General features: G+C 32.6%; 2 protein-coding genes and 1 long non-coding RNA gene across 6 annotated transcripts; 2 read left to right on the top strand and 1 right to left on the bottom strand.

Moving 5' to 3' along the window:
• The first annotated feature begins 1,488 nt into the window (after positions 1-1,488).
• Positions 1,489-6,091, top strand: LOC134274098 (uncharacterized). 2 transcript variants are annotated; one of them, XM_062756343.1, is made up of 7 exons: positions 1,489-1,767; positions 2,739-2,882; positions 3,051-3,144; positions 3,261-3,428; positions 3,570-3,670; positions 4,236-4,382; positions 5,120-6,091. In XM_062756343.1, exons 2-7 carry the CDS (start codon positions 2,851-2,853, stop codon positions 5,139-5,141), a joined length of 564 nt encoding a protein of 187 aa, XP_062612327.1. In that variant the 5' UTR covers positions 1,489-1,767; positions 2,739-2,850; the 3' UTR covers positions 5,142-6,091. The 2 variants fall into 2 exon arrangements, with proteins under 2 accessions (XP_062612327.1, XP_062612328.1); XM_062756344.1 differs by having other exon boundaries at positions 1,489-1,748.
• On the bottom strand, positions 5,991-11,908 carry LOC134274099 (uncharacterized). 3 transcript variants are annotated; one of them, XR_009993548.1, is made up of 5 exons: positions 11,233-11,908; positions 9,453-9,623; positions 9,073-9,214; positions 8,565-8,673; positions 5,991-6,540 (listed from the first exon to the last, which is right to left on the bottom strand). It is a non-coding gene; the product is annotated as an uncharacterized LOC134274099 (long non-coding RNA). The 3 variants fall into 3 exon arrangements; XR_009993547.1 differs by having other exon boundaries at positions 8,565-8,720; XR_009993546.1 differs by having other exon boundaries at positions 8,565-8,669; positions 11,233-11,904.
• Positions 11,909-12,443: 535 nt separating this feature from the next.
• On the top strand, positions 12,444-12,936 carry LOC134274090 (uncharacterized). Its single transcript, XM_062756335.1, has 2 exons — positions 12,444-12,588; positions 12,678-12,936. Exons 1-2 carry the CDS (start codon positions 12,483-12,485, stop codon positions 12,881-12,883), a joined length of 312 nt encoding a protein of 103 aa, XP_062612319.1. The 5' UTR covers positions 12,444-12,482; the 3' UTR covers positions 12,884-12,936.
• The last annotated feature ends 7,220 nt before the right edge of the window (positions 12,937-20,156 follow it).

Genomic DNA, 20,156 nt, shown 5'->3' on the forward strand with positions numbered 1-20,156 from the left:
CATTCCATATTTTCCGTTTGCATTGTATCATATTTTATCTATGTTGTATATATTCTTATTTGTATTGTATAATTTCTTATTCGTATTCGACAGTTTATTTTTATTCGACAAATTTATCATTTGTAGAGTGTCCGAGCGGAGGATTGTTTTATACAATTTTTTTTCATTCCGAAGGATTTCATTGGTCAAATCCAATATAGCCTTTATCGTTTGTTAATGAGATCTTCTGGGTGCTTTCGAAAAGCAACTGGGTTCCTTTATTTGTGCACATGTTAGAGGACAGTCATTCAGATGTAAAGGGAGCGCTGGCAGATGACAAATGAAAAGTCTTGAAATGTCCGAGAAAAATGGAGAGTTCACGTTTAAGCAGAATTTCTTCTTTCTCTCCCCCTCCCCCGAAAAGTACCTTAGCATCCACGTAAATATATGTAAAGGGCCCACTTCACCCGAAACATATTTAGCTTGTTTGAACATTTTGCTATAAAAATACAAATTTGAGCTGACCAATGAAATCCTTCTTAACGAAAAAACCCCCAATTCCACGGATACAATACAAATAAAAAAATATCAGATTGAATAAAGGTAATGAATATAAGAAAGTATATGACACAAATAAGGAATAATACGATGCAAATGGAAAATATATAATATGAATTAAAATTAATACAAATGAGTTTTTTCACAACACAGTTGGAAAATATAGAATGCACACAAATGTTATACAATCCAAATGGAACATTATAAAATCCAAATGGAAAATTACGCAATCCAAATTGAAAATTATACAATACTGATAGAATATGTGGCATGTCAAACGTTGCAATATTCGATAATCTTGTGATGTATATTCAAAATCTTGTGATGTATGTTCGAAATCTTGTGATGTATATTCAAAATCTTGTGATGTATGTTCGAAATCTTGTGATGTATATTCAAAATCTTGTGATGTATATTCAAAATCTTGTGATGTATGTTCGAAATCTTGTGATGTATATTCAAAATCTTGTGATGTATGTTCAAAATCTTGTGATGTATATTCAATATCTTGTGATGTATATTCTTAAACTTGTGATGTATATTCTATAATCTTGTGATGTATGTTCGAAATCTTGTGATGTATATTCGAAATCTTGTGATGTATGTTTGATAATCTTGTGATGTATATTCGAAATCTTGTGATGTATGTTCGATATCTTGTGATGTATATTCGAAATCTTGTGATGTATATTCTATAATCTTGTGATGTATATTCGAAATCTTGTGATGTATGTTCAAAATCTTGTGATGTATATTCAATATCTTGTGATGTATATTCGAAATCTTGTGATGTATATTCTATAATCTTGTGATGTATGTTCGAAATCTTGTGATGTATATTCGAAATCTTGTGATGTATGTTTGATAATCTTGTGATGTATATTCGAAATCGAAATCTTGTGATGTATATTCGAAATCTTGTGATGTATATTGAAATCTTGTGATGTTTGTTTGATAATCTTGTGATGTGTGTTCTACAATTCAGTGATGCGTGCAATAAAATTGCATGACGCAACAGAAAAGTAAGGACAATTTTCATTGGTTAGAAATAACGAAAGTAGCTGAAGCGTCGGGAAAACCATGCAGGTGAGAAAAAACACATCAGTTTGTTTATTGCAACACTAATTACGAGATGCACGAGTGTTGTTCCTGGTGACATGATGGAGATATTTCGGCCTGCTAGGGAAAAAACTCAGTATTAAAACGTAGATGTATTGACAAAATTTGTAGGTACTTGTAACGATATGTCACGATGCTGCATTGTCACTGTCAGATACAGTATTTATACATGCATGCTAAAAAGTAAAATCTCGTAGTAATCAATATAGCAGAAGAATAATGAAGAGTACATACTACAAAAACTGTGCAATTTGTAGCAAGATTAATTTTTGTTTAACAGCTGTTTTTATGACATTTTATTTCGTATTATTACTACCAAATACTGCTACCGTTTGTTAATGTTTAATCCGAGATTCCTCTGACTCTAACCCCCGCTTTTATATTGTGACTTGTGCGCACAAGTCACAATATAAAAGCGGGGGTTAGAGTCAGAGGAATCTCGGATTAGTTAATGTTATGCACATGGTTATCTTGTACTTGCAAGTAAATGTAACATTAAAAAAAAAATAATGAAAAAATAAGTCATTTAGGCTATTTGATAATAACATGCTAAATGAACATGTTTTGCTTTTTAATTCTCCTTCACTCAGTCTTTATATAATATACATTTATTTATTGACTGAGTTCGAGGGCAACATGCGTTTTGTCAGTACCCAAGATAGTTAAAACAGTCTGCCTGAGGCCGTTAGGCCGAAGGCAGACAGTTTGGATAAACGAGGGTCCGACAAAACGCATTTTGCCCGAGAACTCTGTCAATAAATGTTTTGTTATACCTTTCATTTTATTATATATTTTTTGACATACATGTATTTTGTACTATATTAATGTAACATTAGATCTGTCACTTTTTAAAACCAAAGAATGAAAATGAGATTAAGCTCCGCCCATTTTATTATATATTTTTTTCTGTGACGTAAGTGGTCACTTTTTAAAACATTTCTCCGAGCGGTCCAACATCTCACTCAGGGGTCCAACATCGATTTTTTATGCCCGCTCAGCAAAACATTAAAAATGTTAGACTTTTTTCTGTATAGATTTGTATAGGCACAATTTTTTAAAGGTATAACAATGTATATTTTTAGATGAGCTGATCGCCAACCAGGAGATCAGAATGATCGCATCTGCTCCTGCCACTTTAAGGATGGTAAGAAGGAGGGGGACCCTGCATATTTTGCATGGAATGAAGGAAAGGCCATGGATTTCTCTGATCCTGAATGTACAAAAAGGTGAAATTATTTTTCAAAATATGACCGACATCATATTTTGGATGGTGGGTGGGTGGAGTTTAATTGAGAATATTTTACTAAAAATCTTTAAAAGGGTACATGTAATTGTATAAACAGAGTAGCTTACAACTGAATAAAAAATAATTCAAGTTTAATTATTTTACAAAGGAGGAAAAAACTCAAAAGTGAGGAGTCCCTGTCATCTTCACAGATGGACCAGTTGCAGATTCCACAAGCACCAAAATGTCAATATCAAGAAAAAGTAAAGCTCATTTAAAACATCAATGATGACAAATGACCAACACTGAAACATTTTCAATAATTTTTAATAATATATAAAGTTCTTTTAACTGTACATGATTTACAATATATTTTCAGTTGATATCAGAGCACAACTACTCAGCATCCTGCACATTTAACTGTACTCAAGAAATGCAGCGCCTCTCAACAGAAATACAACTGGAAAAGGAATTGCTTGCCCTAAAAATAGAGTCTAGTAAAAGGAAGCCAATATCAATCCACGATATTAAATACAACGAAGAGAAGGTACATTTAAAGGAATTCCAATTGTGATTTCCTATTTCCTAAAAATTTCAGTTACTGTAATAAAAACTTGTTGCCATTGAGGGATGAACATCTTAGATTGACTGTTATGTTAACATATTTTGTTATTATTTGGGAGTTTAGGTCTCTGATCAGCAGGGGCATTTTCTCTATATATTAAGAAGAAAATGGAGACTCCCTACCCACCCGATGTATTTTGTCGGACAGTTTTCTGTACATTGCAGGTAAAAATTTTATTTATTAACTTTCCAGCCTCTTATTGTAAAGTACATTTTGGGTTCAGTTTTAGCTTTTCTTTAATTTTTAAAAAAAATTATTTAAATTCTCCTTTTCTTAGAATAAAATTCAAAAAGTAGCTTCTGATTGTAATAAGACTACAGACATTGAACTTTGATTTGTTATCAAAAGGATTGATTTAAACTTGTCTAAATTAATTGTAAACAAAAATAAAAGGGGGCACCTGCTATTTCTTTAAGTGTTTTTCACTGGGGGGTGGGGAAACTTTTTTGTACATACTTAAGCAATAGGAGGGATTAGATAAGAATCAATTAGTATATCAGAGTCTTAAAAAATATACTTTGCATAAGCATAAAAAAATTCTATATCAGTCTTTTTAAAACCTTTGAATATTGCTTAATTAACTATGATTTATCCAATTTTGGAGCTTTTTACCTAATTCTGGGTAGAATCCACCCTTATGAAATTATTGACTCAATTTTGACTTAATATCACTTTATTAACATCAAAGCACAAAAACAATTCATTGTACAAATATTTTATTTATTACAGTCACCAATATATCCAAATATCATCACCGGCCCAGACGTCATTCACTCCTTTGAATTGTGCTGGTAGCAGTAAGGTGTCATCATTTGAGATGGTCACAGTATCCAATACACTGAAGTCACAGGACTCTAATTTCATACATGTTCACAGGTAGGTGTATAGTCTTTGAAATTACCACAATTGACTAATTCTGGGACAGGTAAGTATGTACATGTAAGTACAGGAATGAGAGCACCAAATCCCCGGATGCACACATGGCTTTGTTTGTTATGGAACATTAAACGGAATACTGAATGGGTAGGCGTTACGCCATTGGCTGAAATCAGGTATTTAATTGTTTTCATTTTAAAGTAAAATTAATGACCTTTGAAATAAATGATGGGATGAGGGAATATTACAGAAACTATAGAAATGCCAGGGAAGATTTTAGGAGTGGGGGTTAATTTTTTATGCCGCGTGTTATTTACTGCGAATCTCTATAAGTTGAAAATAACTGCAATTTTGACTTATAAACGCCATGGGACCATATATTTTTTTCAGTATTTTTTGTTAGGGCTTAGAACAAAGTTTGAAATGATGCTAAAGATTTATCTGAAATTGTCATAGTAAAGTACTGAGAGGGCCTAAGGTTTGTATGGAGTTCTATGGGAAAATAATTAGTGGTCTTTTCCCTATACAAGATGCTGTCTGATGGCGTAGTGTAGAATGTAGCGTAGAATGTTTTCCAAGTCGGCTTAAATGCAAAGGTTTGTTTTAAAATTTATCATAATGACTTGCAAAAATTTAATGCAGTTAAATTTATTGTATTCTTGAAAGATTTACTGTAACACAATTTTTTTTACACAATTACAAATAATCAAATTAATTTTTTTCCAACTTTTTTTCAGGGTCTCTGCCAAAATCTTTTGAGGATTTTTCCTCTGCTAGAGCATCCATGGATGCAAATGAAACAACCCAGGACATCCCAACACATATGGATAATCAGGCCATGGCCTACAGTATGTACAAAAGTTGCCATACTTTTAAAGCAGTAACTTGCGTGCCTCCAAATGGTGCACTTACATTTTGCTCCATGCTGTACCCAGGTTCTACTTCTGATGTAGCTATTGTACGTCACAGCCAAGTTTTACGAAAGTTCAAAGCTGGAGACCTTATTTTGGTGGTCAAAGGTTTCACCATTCATGACCAGTTGCCCCAGGGTGTCTGCTTAATTATAAAAGCTCTTTTATCGACACGAGGCCAGTTTACCATACAAGAAGCAGCACTGTGTTACAAGATTGCTAAAGCACTTATTCATGTGGAAAGAGCCAACGAGAGGATAAAGAATTACGAGATTCTCCGTCACATACCATCTACTTACAGACCAATCTCAACAAAAATATTTCAACTCTGTTCTTGTCTTGTAAACTTGCAAGCTCCACTTTTGAAAGAAATTACTTAAAGATACATGTACTTATTATAAATTTGCATTGGCGTGTGACAGTATACACTAAACAGTGAAGATATTCATACCAAAGTGCAAGGGATAAGCAAATTTTGATTTGTTATCAATGTCAATGGTTATATTTGTTAACTTTGTAGTATGTTGTAATACATGTACTTCAGAAAATGAAAATCCCTTTTGTTTAGCATGGATTTATTACAAGAATGGTTGGCAATTCGATTCTTCATTTGACAATATTATTTGGAAGAGGGTTTACTTATAATTTTAAATTTCTAGTTTAAAGTATATTTACCTTTAAAGCACAACTCAACAAATTCATGTTTTCAACAATTTATCTATTAAGAAAGACAAAAATGTTACATTTTCACTTTGAGAATAACATCTTCAATTCATTAATAAAATGATTCTAAATTTTGATATTCTTTTTTTATGTAGTACATAGATTTTATTAATCATCATTGCTATTTAAAATAGTCTTATAAGCCAGAAGTTTTATGATGGATTCATTGGATTGTGACATATCATATCATACATTTATGAGACTTGGGAACATTCAACAAATTTAACACGATTACCCATTTTCCATTGTTAGAAAATTCTAGAGGTACAAAACTAAGTGTCAAGAAGTTCAAACCAGAACTCAGTTTTCCATCAGTGCTGGAATGAAAATGTTAATGTAGAAATCTATCAGCTTTGGAACATTTGCTGTCCATTCAATGTCTTTTACTATTCTAATCACAATGCAGTCTACTCTTGTCCACACAATTAAGTCGCAGAATGTTTTGTTACATATGTGTAGCTGGCCTTGAATTTGATGATAGTATGGGTGACTGGTTTTCAGGCACAGGGTATCTTGTTTAAGATCTAAAAAAAAATCAAAAAACACTTAAGTTGTGTTATACCAGTACATATCCCCTCCTTTTTCAATATCTTCATACCATATTGAACAGCTGCACTTGTAAATTAATACATGTTTTGAAATCATTTACTCACCAAGATTTTTAATTTCAAAGTACTGGACAATACAGATTTTTATACGCCCGTCTTAAGACGGGACGTATTATGTTATAGGCTTCGTGTCCGTCCGTCTGTCCGTCTGTCTGTCTGTTAGCTTTTTGTTTCCGGCTCATAACTTTAATACTATTAGGCCTAGGATTATCAAACTTTGTCATCTGATGCATCTTGGGTAGAAGGTGTGTCGCGCACAAAAAGTAGGTCGCTCTGACCTTTAATTAAGAAGTTATAGCTAAATATGGAAAAATCCTTTCCAGCCCATAACTAGACAAGAGGCCCATGGGCCACATCGCTCACCTGAGAAGCTTTGACCATTTTGTTCTTTACCAGATTTCCCCCTTGTTATACATAATGCATACCATGCATACCCACCCTACCCCACTGATCATAATTTAGACATTTTGAAATCTACACTACCCCATGATCCTTCCATGGGCACATATGTTTCGGCTTTTTTGGCCATGTGGTTCCAGAGAAGAAGATTTTCAAAGATTTTTCCTATATATTTCTATGTAAAACTTTGATTGCCTATAATGGCCCCAACCTTCCCCCGGGGGTCATGATTCCTACAATTTAGAATTAACACTACCCCAGAATGCTTCCACATAAGCTTCACTTTTTCTGGCCCAGTGGTTCTTGAGAAGAAGATTTTCAAAGTTTTTTCCTATATATTTCTATATAAAACTTTGATTCCCCATTGTGGCCCCGCCCTTCCCCTGGGGGGTCATTATTTGAATAATTTAGAATCTACATTATACCAGGATGCTTCCACATAAGTTTCAGCTTTTCTGGCCCAGTGGTTCTTGAGAGGAAGATTTTCAAAGATTTTTCCTATATATTTCTATATAAAATTTTGATTCCCCATTGTGGCCCCGCCCTTCCCCTGGGGGGTCATTATTTGAATAATTTAGAATCTACATTATACCAGGATGCTTCCACATAAGTTTCAGCTTTTCTGGCCCAGTGGTTCTTGAGAGGAAGATTTTCAAAGTTTTTTCCTATATATTTCTATATAAAACTTTGATTCCCCATTGTGGCCCCGCCCTTCCCCTGGGGGGTCATTGTTTGAATAATTTAGAATCTACATTATACCAGGATGCTTCCACATAAGTTTCAGCTTTTCTGGCCCAGTGGTTCTTGAGAGGAAGATTTTCAAAGATTTTTCCTATATATTTCTATGTAAAATTTTGATTCACCATTGTGGCCCCACCCTTCCCCGGGGGTCATTATTTGAACAATTTAGAATCCACATTATACCAGGATGCTTCCACATAAGTTTCAGCTTTTCTGGCCCAGTGGTTCTTGAGAAGAAGATTTTCTCAGATTTTTCCAATATATTTCTATGTTAAACTTTGATACCCCATTGTGGCCCCGCCCTTCCCCCCGGGGGTCATAATGTGAACAATTTAGAATCTACATTATACCAGGATGCTTCCACGTAAGTTTCAGCTTTTCTGGCCCAGTGGTTCTTGAGAAGAAGATTTTTAAAACATACCATCAAATTTACATTCATTCCCAATTATCTCCCCTTGAATGAGGGTGTGGCCCTTTATTTGAACAAACTTGAATCCCCTTCACTCAAGGATGCTTTGTGGCAAGTTTGGTTGAAATTGGCCCATGGGTTCTAGAGAAGAAGTCGAAAATATGAAAAGTTTACAGACGGACAGACAAACAGCTAGATAGACAAAATGTGATCAGAAAAGAGCTAGAAATGAAACATTCCTCACCACAAAAGCCAGAAGAATATAGGGACCACCACCAGTAACATGTTTCTGGGAAGAACCAAACCAAGCAGAGATAAATATCAATAGTCCTGAATCTTCGAAGCAGGACCAAGTACGAGAATTGCTACAAACACTACTCCGGAGACTTACCTATTATCCTATGATGTAACATACTTTGTCCACTGCAGCTGGTTCCCTCATAAGCTGGTAGCGAAGACAGTTCAGGATGTCCTGTCAACTTTGTTCCTCAACTTCCTGTCTTGGACAGAAAAGCAATAAGTGGAAATCTTTAGTGTTGCCTAGTGACTTTGAATTAAAAAGAAAGTTGCAAGATTGTGAAGGGGGGGGGGGGTTCTGATGCTGTGCATTTTAATTAAATGTACGAAATCTGTATTTCACAGTTTAATGCATTCATGTATTTTGTGAATTGTCTTAGGATTCGTGTAATAACTGTTGTTGTTGTATTATTAAGCACTAAATCTATTCAACTGCATGTGTAAATGGGGAAAATGTGAATATGTAAATGATGTATAATTGCAATGTGTAAAATGTGACATTTTCTTATATGAGGGAGTCAGTGTTCATGTAATTTTTTTTTCATTACTTATTTTATTTATCTTGATAAAATTATTTCAATTAACAATATTGTTTTTCTTACCAGTCTGATGAACTCAACAAAGGTTACAGAGGTGAATGGTAGAAATATGGGTATTACAGGTGTCAAAACTCTTCATTGAAGACCAGACTGCATGCGGCACTGTAAAATCACCATTTTTGATCTTTAAAAGGGGAGGCTACTCCTGAAATCAAAGAAATTGTCATAAAAATGAGTAACCTGATTTTCTTTAGGTCTCACACAAGGAAATAATTTCACTATATGTTACTATATAGCTTTAATTAAATAAATTAATTAACTAGACTCTGATCAGCAGATAATTCATGAATGAGAAAAAAGATTAATGCTTAGACAAAATTTGAGATCAGAAAAAATATACCCCTTAAGCGGCTTTTAAGAAAGAAAATTGAGACTAAACATACCTATACCCCGAAATACACATGGGCAAACAGCCAACACACCATCGAGGAAGTTACATTGATCATGCGTACCTAAAAAAAAAGAGTTCCCTTTGATTCAGTGGCACAATTCTGCTGATATGATATTCCTAGTGCATGAGTCCAAAATTAAAACTGTAGACCTACGTAAAGTTCCTGAAAATGAAAAAAAGAAAAGAAATATTATTGTCTCTATATACATCATACATAAAACTACATTTGTTCATTTTAATTAGCTATCTCCTTGCATAAGACCTTTAAGGGTAATTTTATGTTATTTACCATGTGCACTGATTGCCATAAAACAAAAGAAAAAATACCAGCCTTACAAAGTCACTTAACCATGACCTTTGACATACCTTACTAAGAATACCCTGGACAATTTGGTTTAACTTATGACTTCTGAATTTTTAAATGCAGGTTTTGATAAATTAACCATTTAATATACTTATGAGCTCATAAAACTGTTCTTTAAAACTGTATAATAAAGAGTGTAAAAACTTTGAAACATGTTTGGAAAGTATTATCACACATGTGATATTATGGGATAAATTATCACCACAGAAAGATCAAAGAAAATCACTGCAGATATGCAAAAATAATTCTTATCATTGTTTATTTATGTCAAGTCTAGAATATGATATATCATTACAAATATTATGATTTTTAGCCGGGCACATTGCTCGTAGAGCAATGCTCAGCTATTGCGACGGTGAGCAACAGAAAATGCTGCTTCTTCACCGCCAAATTGAGTTTACGAGTAAAAGTATGGTACATGCACCAGCCGCTGTTGAGAAAACAAAATCCATTCAACACCTAAGAAATAGTAAATTGAATATTTTTATCATAATATTACATTGTTTAATATTTTTTCCTGGCTCCTTTGACTAATATTTTACAAAGTATAATTCAACGGGTGCGAAAGGTGTTAGATGTTAGTGTAGCGAGTATGCAAGCGGATCTAACATCTAATTTGAATTAGATTGATTCTATAAATAAAGGTTGTACTATCAGGCTAACACAAATGCAGGGAACATCATTAATAACTTAATGCAAATCTCCCCGCTGAGGACACATCAGTGCAGAGACGTTTGACCTTAATCTTGCTGCATCGGTGTTTACTTACTTCTGTTTGTATATAAAGCCGGATTACCCCGACACAATAAATATTTTTCGCTGTTAATTTCTAGCTATATTTTATTTTATTTTTAAATCTATTTAATATATTATACATGCCATTGAGATATTTTTGTGTGTATTACATATTCTCTAAACGTCTGAACGTGATTTTAAACTGTCACCACAGTCCTTGTTCATTATCCTGTAAATGAGCCCGGCTCAATACATTTACTATAAAAATAATTGGACAAATTTGTGAATGACAATATTCAATGATGCATAGCAATTAATCTTTTCCAGACATTCCCCTTTTGTCGTGTTATTTATTTATTTATTGCAAAGTCGTCCCTGGACTAGGGCTACGGTCAATGCAGCTGCAATGGGCCATGCAATTTCGAACCCTGCGTGGTGAGAGTTTGTCCCTAACTAGCACCAATATAGAATAAATCATACCGATTAATCAACATCACTACAATATGAGGACGTAAAAATAGGATAAAACATCCTTTAGCTGTTTAGTCCAGCAATAAGCCACTAAATTGTTTTTGATGTACCTACAAACAAATCAAATTAATGTTCTTGATTCCCACTTTTCACGTTATGACTGACTTAGTGCTCCTTGATACCAAAACAATTTTTCTATTACCTATAATTTTGACTTTAGGTTGAATTCGTCAATTTCATGCTTGCGAAGTTGTGTCAATGTGTGCATTTCGACCGCTCCGGCTACTTTCGTTATTTCTAACCAATGAAAATTGTCCTTACTTTTCTGTTGCGTCATGCAATTTTATTGCACGCATCACTGAATTGTAGAACACACATCACAAGATTATCAAACAAACATCACAAGATTTCGAATATACATCACAAGATTTCGAATATACATCACAAGATTATCAAACATACATCACAAGATTTCGAATATACATCACAAGATTTCGAACATACATCACAAGATTATAGAATATACATCACAAGATTTCGAATATACATCACAAGATATTGAATATACATCACAAGATTTTGAACATACATCACAAGATTTCGAATATACATCACAAGATTATCAAACATACATCACAAGATTTCGAATATACATCACAAGATTTCGAACATACATCACAAGATTATAGAATATACATCACAAGATTTCGAATATACATCACAAGATATCGAACATACATCACAAGATTTCGAATATACATCACAAGATTATCAAACATACATCACAAGATTTCGAATATACATCACAAGATTTCGAACATACATCACAAGATTATAGAATATACATCACAAGTTTAAGAATATACATCACAAGATATTGAATATACATCACAAGATTTCGAACATACATCACAAGATTTTGAATATACATCACAAGATTTCGAACATACATCACAAGATTTTGAATATACATCACAAGATTTTGAATATACATCACAAGATTTCGAACATACATCACAAGATTTTGAATATACATCACAAGATTATCAAATATTGCAACGTTTGACATGCCATACAACAAAAATGACAAAAATCAAATATTACAACGTTTGACAAGCCATACCTCGTAACGGATTTAAAAGACTCTAGCAAAATTGCTCTGCAAACAAGAAGAAAAGAAAACAAAAATTAAAGAAAAAAACTTTTAATGTAATTTTCAAAAATCTCATTTTATATACATCTCTCTCTCTCTCTCTCTCTCTCTCTCTCTCTCTCTCTCTCTCTCTCTCTCTCTCTCTCTCTCTCTCTCTCTCTCTCTCTAAGTTCGTTTATTATTTTCCGGAAATACTACTTGAAGTACTTGAATTTTCTTTTTTGCAAGACTTGCCAAGCACTAATAGTGTTCTGAATTTTATATGATCTACGCTTTACACATCAAATTGTAAGAACAGAATGTCGTCACTGTTTATCTTATTTCTTTTGCTCATATTTTGTAACCTCTCCTTTGGAAATGACAAGAGAATCACAGTATGGATTAATGGAAAAGCCATACATTTGGGTAACTACATTTTTTTTATTTACTTTGCCGATTTATTATAATCCTTTATGACAAACCTTCAAATCACAGATACTAAGTCTTTTTAATAGATTTGACCAAAAAGAAAGCTGGATTTGGCTTTAAGGGTGCTACTGAAGTAAGTGATAATTCTACCACAGTCTACCTTGCTGAGTCACTGTGCAAGTCTTGTGATAAACTTTCTGGAGCAGCTCGAAAAAGTAGATGTAGGAAGAAGTTGTGTGACGATGATGACTTCGAAAATGTTGAAATGAAAATAGAAACAGAATTAAAATGAAATTGTTTTGTATGTCTTGAAAGGAAATAAAAATCTCGTTTTCCTTCATTAAATTAGTTTTTTGTTTTAAATTTCTTACATGAACCAATTGCGACCAGCTCTTATGGTTTTACAATATCTTACTATATAAACAGACAAAAGTCAAAATTCATTTGGCACAATTTATATTGTTTCCTCTCGGAGCCACACAGTGCATTGGAATTTCTTTTAAACGCTTGCCGTGAGATTTTCATTACTTGTGAATAAAACAGATAATTAAAACATTTATATATTTTTGTTAATTTAAGTTTTATTTCCATACAATTTAATTTTATTTGTAATATGTCATTTGATTGGTAAAACGGTTTTATCCATTTCGTATAACATAACTTGCCTACGTCACAATGAGTACAACGTCAAAAACGTATTAATCCGCTTGACGTGAACTTTAAAAATATGCGATATTTGAAGCCTTTTTCCGAAGGTAAAAAATGGAAAAATTGTCTGATTGTCTACATTGAAATTAAATTATAAGGAATGAAGCTTATTTCAACCTATGTTATACGATATAACATAACTTGGGGCAGTTTACCCTAAAGCGTAAACTGCCCCAAGTTATGTTATATCGTATAACATAAGTTGAAGTAAGCTTCATTCCTCAAATGCATGCACAGTATCTGCAATGCAAAGGTACATAGTGCTATTTTTCTTTAATTATTTTCAAGTAGCGCTGCTCATTATATATAGACCGGAAAAGGTACATTCAGACACATAACCTTGGCTTTTTCAGTGATTCGGAAATGCAAAACACTATATGATCTTTATGAACACTTCATAATCATCTGAACTGTTTTAGTTTTATGTGGAGTCACAAAAAGCAAAATGTCTTACTTATTGCTCATGCTTCTGTTAATTTCGTGTAATGTATCATATGGAAGGAACAAGATAGTTACAGTGTGGATGTATGGGGAACCAACAGTAATAGGTATGTAAAGTTGTATTTAGATATCAAATAAATTCTTTATGATACATTTAAAATTTGAATTAACATTCTTAATAATTAAATAAATCAATTTATTTTATCAAGACATGAATGAAAGAAAAGCTGCCAAGAAAGCTGCATCTGAAAAACTCGCCAGTTCGACGACAGACTACCTTCCCAAACAAGATGGAGATGACACGTGTACAAGAGGGATGTGTGACAGTGAAGGAGCTAAAAAGTATCATGCTAACACAGAAACTTAGTGGGAAAACGTTATTTCTCTTAGATGACAAATTCTGTTTGAAACAAATGAATCTGTAGAAATTTCATGGTGTTGTATTTAATTGCTAATAGGTTCACATAACATACATCAGTCTTTGATGAAGAAGATGATCTAAAGTTGTCTTAAAGCATGAATACTGACTATTAAATTATAATCTGTTTCCATGCCTATAACTCTGTTATTATTTCACTTATTATAATACTATCATTATCACAGAATCCCTTAAGATGAAAAAGATCATTCTGTCATAGATAATGAAAAAACCGAAGAGTTTAATATATTTAAAATACATTTGTTTTGTTCACGTTTTATAGACAAATCATGTAGAAAACATGGCCTTACCATTTGTACGAAAACCGTCAATCAACATTTGACATGTCTCCAGAGCCATTTTTTCCTATTTAAATAGGCGTGTTAAAGGGGGGGGGGCATTGTTACAATTATCCCTTCTTCAAAAAGGTACCCAGTTACACTGAGAATTTGAATTATTATGAACATTGAAAATTTTGAATTCCCTTTTCTCTCAATAACGCACCAGTCAATTCTTTGAAGCATTTCAATAATCCTACTCCTTTTATCTGGTCAAAATGACTTCTGAAAAAAGTGGTACGGCGTAATCGTTTTAAACAAATTTTTGCCGTATTCAAAAATATTTTTATTAAATGTAATTTTTTTCCAAATCTATTTCAAAATAAATGTAAAAATGCTAAAGTTTGAGATGTTAACGTACCCAAAATATTAGAAGCTGCTTTCAATGAATCTAAAAATTGACCATTTATTTCTTTTCAAAAGAAAGGGGCAAAATTAAGCATAGTGTTTGCTCTTTGCTTTCAAATTCAGTAGTATACAATAGGGGCCAAGGGGACATACTTATGCACCGTCTTGCAAAAGCAGTATTTCCTGACTTGATTTGTTATTGGTTTAGGTCTTTATCCTTAAAAGAAGTACTCGATTTAAAACTTCCTAAATTGGAATGTGGAACCTATAAATAACATATACTAGTATTTTTAATTAATTATTTACCCACTCTTTGTAAAAAGGATCGATCCATAAAAGCACAAGTACTTCAGAGGGCCAAAAAATTACAAAACCACTAATGGTGGCCCAATATACATTTTAAAATTCCTGTAAAAACTATGAGTCGAGAGAGATTTTATAACTTCTCACGATTTTTGAGTGACTAATCTTAAATAATGGCTTACAATTTTGGGTTGAGATTGAATTATATGTATTTGAAAAAGATTTTGTGAAATCCTAATCTGAGAAAAACGAGGGGTAAATTTGGCTCTATCTTATGCCCCTCATGAAAAATACCTACTCTAGATATATTATACAGATCGAGGGAGAGGGAACGATTATGCAAAAAATCCAAATGTACAACACCAACTTTCTCTCATGACTCTCTATTCGAGAGTAGGAGTTTTTCCCGAGAGGAAATCATACAATAGGGCCAAATTTATTGATGAAAATATGGAGATAGTGAATAGTATTCCAGCTCAAAAGTCCATTCAAACTATACAAATTGTGAGCAGGACAATCATGGACCTCTAATAATTTCAGAGATGGGATATGGTGTTATGAAGATAAATAATTGAAGGTAAATAATTGTCTAACACGTCAGTCATCATTGAACTAAATGATATATTTTACCGGTACTTGCTGAAAAGGTTATTGTATCGATAACAGAAATTGCAAAGTGATGACATTTAACAAGGCGTTTCATTTTTTGTTTCATCAACTAGTTTTGTCAAGCTAGCCTCGATCTAGATAGTGTTCGTACAAGGAGAATGCTTATACGTATAAAATCAACTAGAGGACATAAATACCAATTTTTCAATCATATTGCTGAAACAAACATATTAACAGTCTCGTATATAGTCAATATTTCGTAAGTTCTATGGTCAGTACAATGACCTTGTAAGTCAATACAATTTATCATTGAGTAAAATGCTGACTGAAGCTTTTCACACTAATTGTTAGTCCATTATTTATACATTGAATTGACAAAGGATTTTTTCGTTATTTCCCGATCATGACAAGGAGCACATGGCGGGTGTTACCGGTCGGCAGGGGATGCTCACTCCTCCATGGCACTTGATCCTACTTCTGATGTTTTGGAGGTCCGTATTTGCTCTGCTCCTATATTGTATTGTTTTATAGACTTTTAATCTTGAATACTGGTCGTTATCTCCATTTGTTTCATTCAAATGAAGATAAATTAAGAAGAAAGATAACTCCTCCTCACGGATTTGTTTTTTTTCTTACAACCACATACAACATTGTGATAATCAGACTTAGGAAACAGCACTTTTTGATGTTTTCAAAAATATTTTATATAAGTATGATACCAAGTATTATTTTCATATACACCTCATATTTTAAATTTTATGTTGTGAGAATAAATTGTTACCATTTCTGTTCTCTGTATTGAAATTTCTTCATACATGTATTATGATCTGATATAAAAATAATTTCTGAAAAAATAAGCAGCGTTTCATACTTCTAACTATTTTCCACGTGGCTGTAATGTTATTATTGTTCATGAAAATCAATATAAGAAATTTCAAATTTTCTTTGTGAAATTTTATAGCAGAGGTTCGGGCACGATATATTTTTTCTTTTTATTCCTATTATCTCGTCAACAAATATGTTAACATTTTCCAATAAAAAAGATTTTCAACTCTACCTACCGTCGGGAGAGGGCAAGCATACATTCTTTTAAAGATGGCCTTATAAAGTTCTACATACTATTTTGTTAGTATGTGAATGCAATAGTTGTTTGAAGGGAAATTTAAAAAAAAAAATCAAAGTTACTAAGTATTTTGAGATATTGTCAAAATATGGTGAATTTCAGGCAAAGAACATTATAAATTTTGTATTTACTTCTCCAAAATATTTTCATTTCTTAGCCAAGATTGTTGAATGAATGCGTAAAGTTTGTTCTAAAAACATAAATTGAGATCTGTTTCTAATATATCTGGCATATAATACGAGAAAAATTATTTTCTGAGTAAAAATAGGTGGAGTTAAAGTTCCAATATACCCGGTATTTAATTTAACAGATGTTTGGAATTGAATACTTTTCTTCTAATATTTTCTTCATTACAAGAAAAAAAATCCTCATTATTTTTCCTTCTTTACGATTTGGTAGGCAGTGTTTGAACTGAATATTGATTGATTTTCATTGTTGAAAATATTGCATCATTAAAAAAAGAACTTTTCTTAAAAGCTGACGAATGACATGCTTAAAAGAAAAGGTGGATTTAAAATTAAATCAATGACTGAAGAATAAAACCGTTCTTTATCGAAACCAAGAAAAGAGAGAAATGTTTGAATTTGTTGAGCATATTTTGATTTCTTAGTGGCAAAGTCATCATAAACAGTTATTTTATAATAAAAAGTTAACTTCTTATTATTGCATGGACACAAACATGAATTTTCGATAAAAAAAAAATAAATACATATAATTCACTTAGAATGAATAAAAAATGAATAATTTAAATACACTTTTGGATGAGATGGAGTTATGTCCCTTCTTGAGGCATATAAAATATGAAGCAATATGAAGTAATGACGTAAATATATACAGGATGATCTGCTATACGGAATCTTTGCTTTATTGTAAACCCTCCTTTGTTGGGTAAAATTGTTCTATAGCAATAAATCCCGATATATTTCTCTTTAGTGAAACTTTGCTTTACAAAATCGGTGCAAAATTAAAATCAACACAATAAACGCACAATTTTAACTGTATTTACAGACTGTTTATAACTTGCTTATATTCTTTATGTTTAATAAATGTAAACAATTAATGAACTTGAATGTTAAAAATCGGATGAAGGATAGCAATACCTTCATGTGGAAAAAAACACAAACTTTAACAACAAGATAAAAGATTTATGGGAAAACCATTTAACCCATTCAGAGACACGATGGATGTGCCAACACCCCAGTACAAACAGATATTTGCAAATGTGCTTATTTTCAACCAATTACAAGTACCTGCTTTAACTGGAACATTGGTGATACGACTTACGATACGACTAACGATACGATTAACGATTGAAAATTAAGAAGAAAGAAGAAAAACCAGACTAACGTGTACTCACATTTGGTTTCAGTATCAAATATTCCAAAGAATTGAGAAATAATTGATGATCATTGTCTTAAATCCTTTGTCGTTTTATAGAGGATTTCAAAAAAGTGGCGACTAAGCGGTTTAGATGCAGATGTTGGCTGAGGATTTTATTCTGAGGAATCAGCAGGACATATTGGCTTTATCCCTATCCCTATTCCTGTGTTCCCGCTGTTATTTTTCTCTAATGGTAATATTTTGGATTTATTGAATGGAACTGAGCGATTTCATGTAAAACTGATTTGTTTGGACTTTGTCCTCTAATGACTCAAATTTTTTACATCGAGTAGATTGAACGATTATCTTAAGAAAAGAAGCTTCGACATATGGGGGTTTCGTTGAGTTTAAATCAAAACTGGTAACATTTAAAAGCATTTCTATTGACTAGTTTATACAATATATATGACTATTTAACATCTCTGCGATTTACAGACATGTCAACTACAAAAACAATGTAAAAAACAGAAATAAAAAACGAAAGAACTAAACCCTGATATAAAAAATGAACGAATTTAAAATCGAAGAAATAGATATATTTAAAGAGAATCAAACAGGAGTTGTAGCTCTTCGGAGTATTTCTCAATAAAACTTAATTGAATGCAAAGTAAGTTATTGGAATTTACTTTCTTTGTTCTGACTGTTAATGGAAATAATCTAAAACATTGTGTACTGTAACTAGTGAATAAACCCTAAGTAGCGTTTGAAATGATTTAATATATTTATTTTTTTAAAGCTCTTAACCTCATTTCATCTTCAAAAGCTTGATAAACTAATCAAAATTTACTTCATTAAAGATTGTTTGACATGAAATATGCGGAGATAACGAACAATATTCGAGCTTGATAGCCCATAAATCATTACTAAATAGGAGCGGAGCAAACAAGGACCTAAAAAAATCAGAGGTGTAATAAGGTGCCATGGAGGAGTGAGCATCCCCGTGTTCTCCTTGTTATGATTGGAAAATAACGGGAAAAAATTTGTGGACAACTCAATGTGTAAAAAATGGCCTAAAGTATAAAAAAAAAAATCAGTCAGCATATGTCTAAATGATGAATTGTATTTGCTGACAAGGCCATTGTATCGACCAAAAAACGAGATGATGACTTTAAACAGCACTGCTGATATTCTAGCTTCATCAACTTGTTTGGCAATAACTTACCTCGTTTTAGAAATTGTACATTCGTAGAACATGCTCTTCTGTATCGAATCAACTGAATGATAAAAACTCTGTATGTAGGTGACAAAGATATATTGCTGCATAAGTAAGAGAAGTTGACGATTGAAAAGTTAAAGTCATTACGTTTATCATAAAGCTAGTTGTTAGAAAACCCTTAACGTCTTTTTCAAGTGAAATTTCCAAATATGAACAGATGTGTCAGACTCTGTTGTATCTTTTATCTCAAACTCACCAGGATATATCGTGTCGAAATAAGACTGAAATACATATTGTTAATTGACAATGCATCGTCGATATTACTAAATTTCGAGTTGAAGGCCACAGCAAGTATTTTATTTTCACGTAAAATAATTTTAACAAACTCTGACTGATGTCAAAAAATCTATAAACAATACAAAACTGTAAAACAGTATAAAACATAGACCCCTGAAAATATCAGAGGTGGGATCAGGTGCCTAGGAGGAGCAAGCCTCCCCTGTTGATGCCATGTGCCGTATGTAGTGCTCTGATAGAAGGAACATTCCGTAGAAAAAGAAAAGCCTAACAATTGGTATGAAATAAGTCAGCATAAATTCGAGCCAATGATAGGTTACATATTTGCTAACAAGGTCATTATAAGGGTCATATATTTATACATTGCTGACTTTAAACGAGCTTGTTGAAATCACAGGCATTTGGGGTATGGACCTCCCTCCTTTTCCATTTTTTTTCTTTTCA

This window comes from Saccostrea cucullata, unplaced genomic scaffold, assembly GCF_032062105.1.
Source record: "Saccostrea cucullata isolate Sc308-1 unplaced genomic scaffold, CSIRO_AGI_Scuc_v1 ctg537, whole genome shotgun sequence".
Classification (NCBI taxonomy): domain Eukaryota; kingdom Metazoa; phylum Mollusca; class Bivalvia; order Ostreida; family Ostreidae; genus Saccostrea; species Saccostrea cuccullata.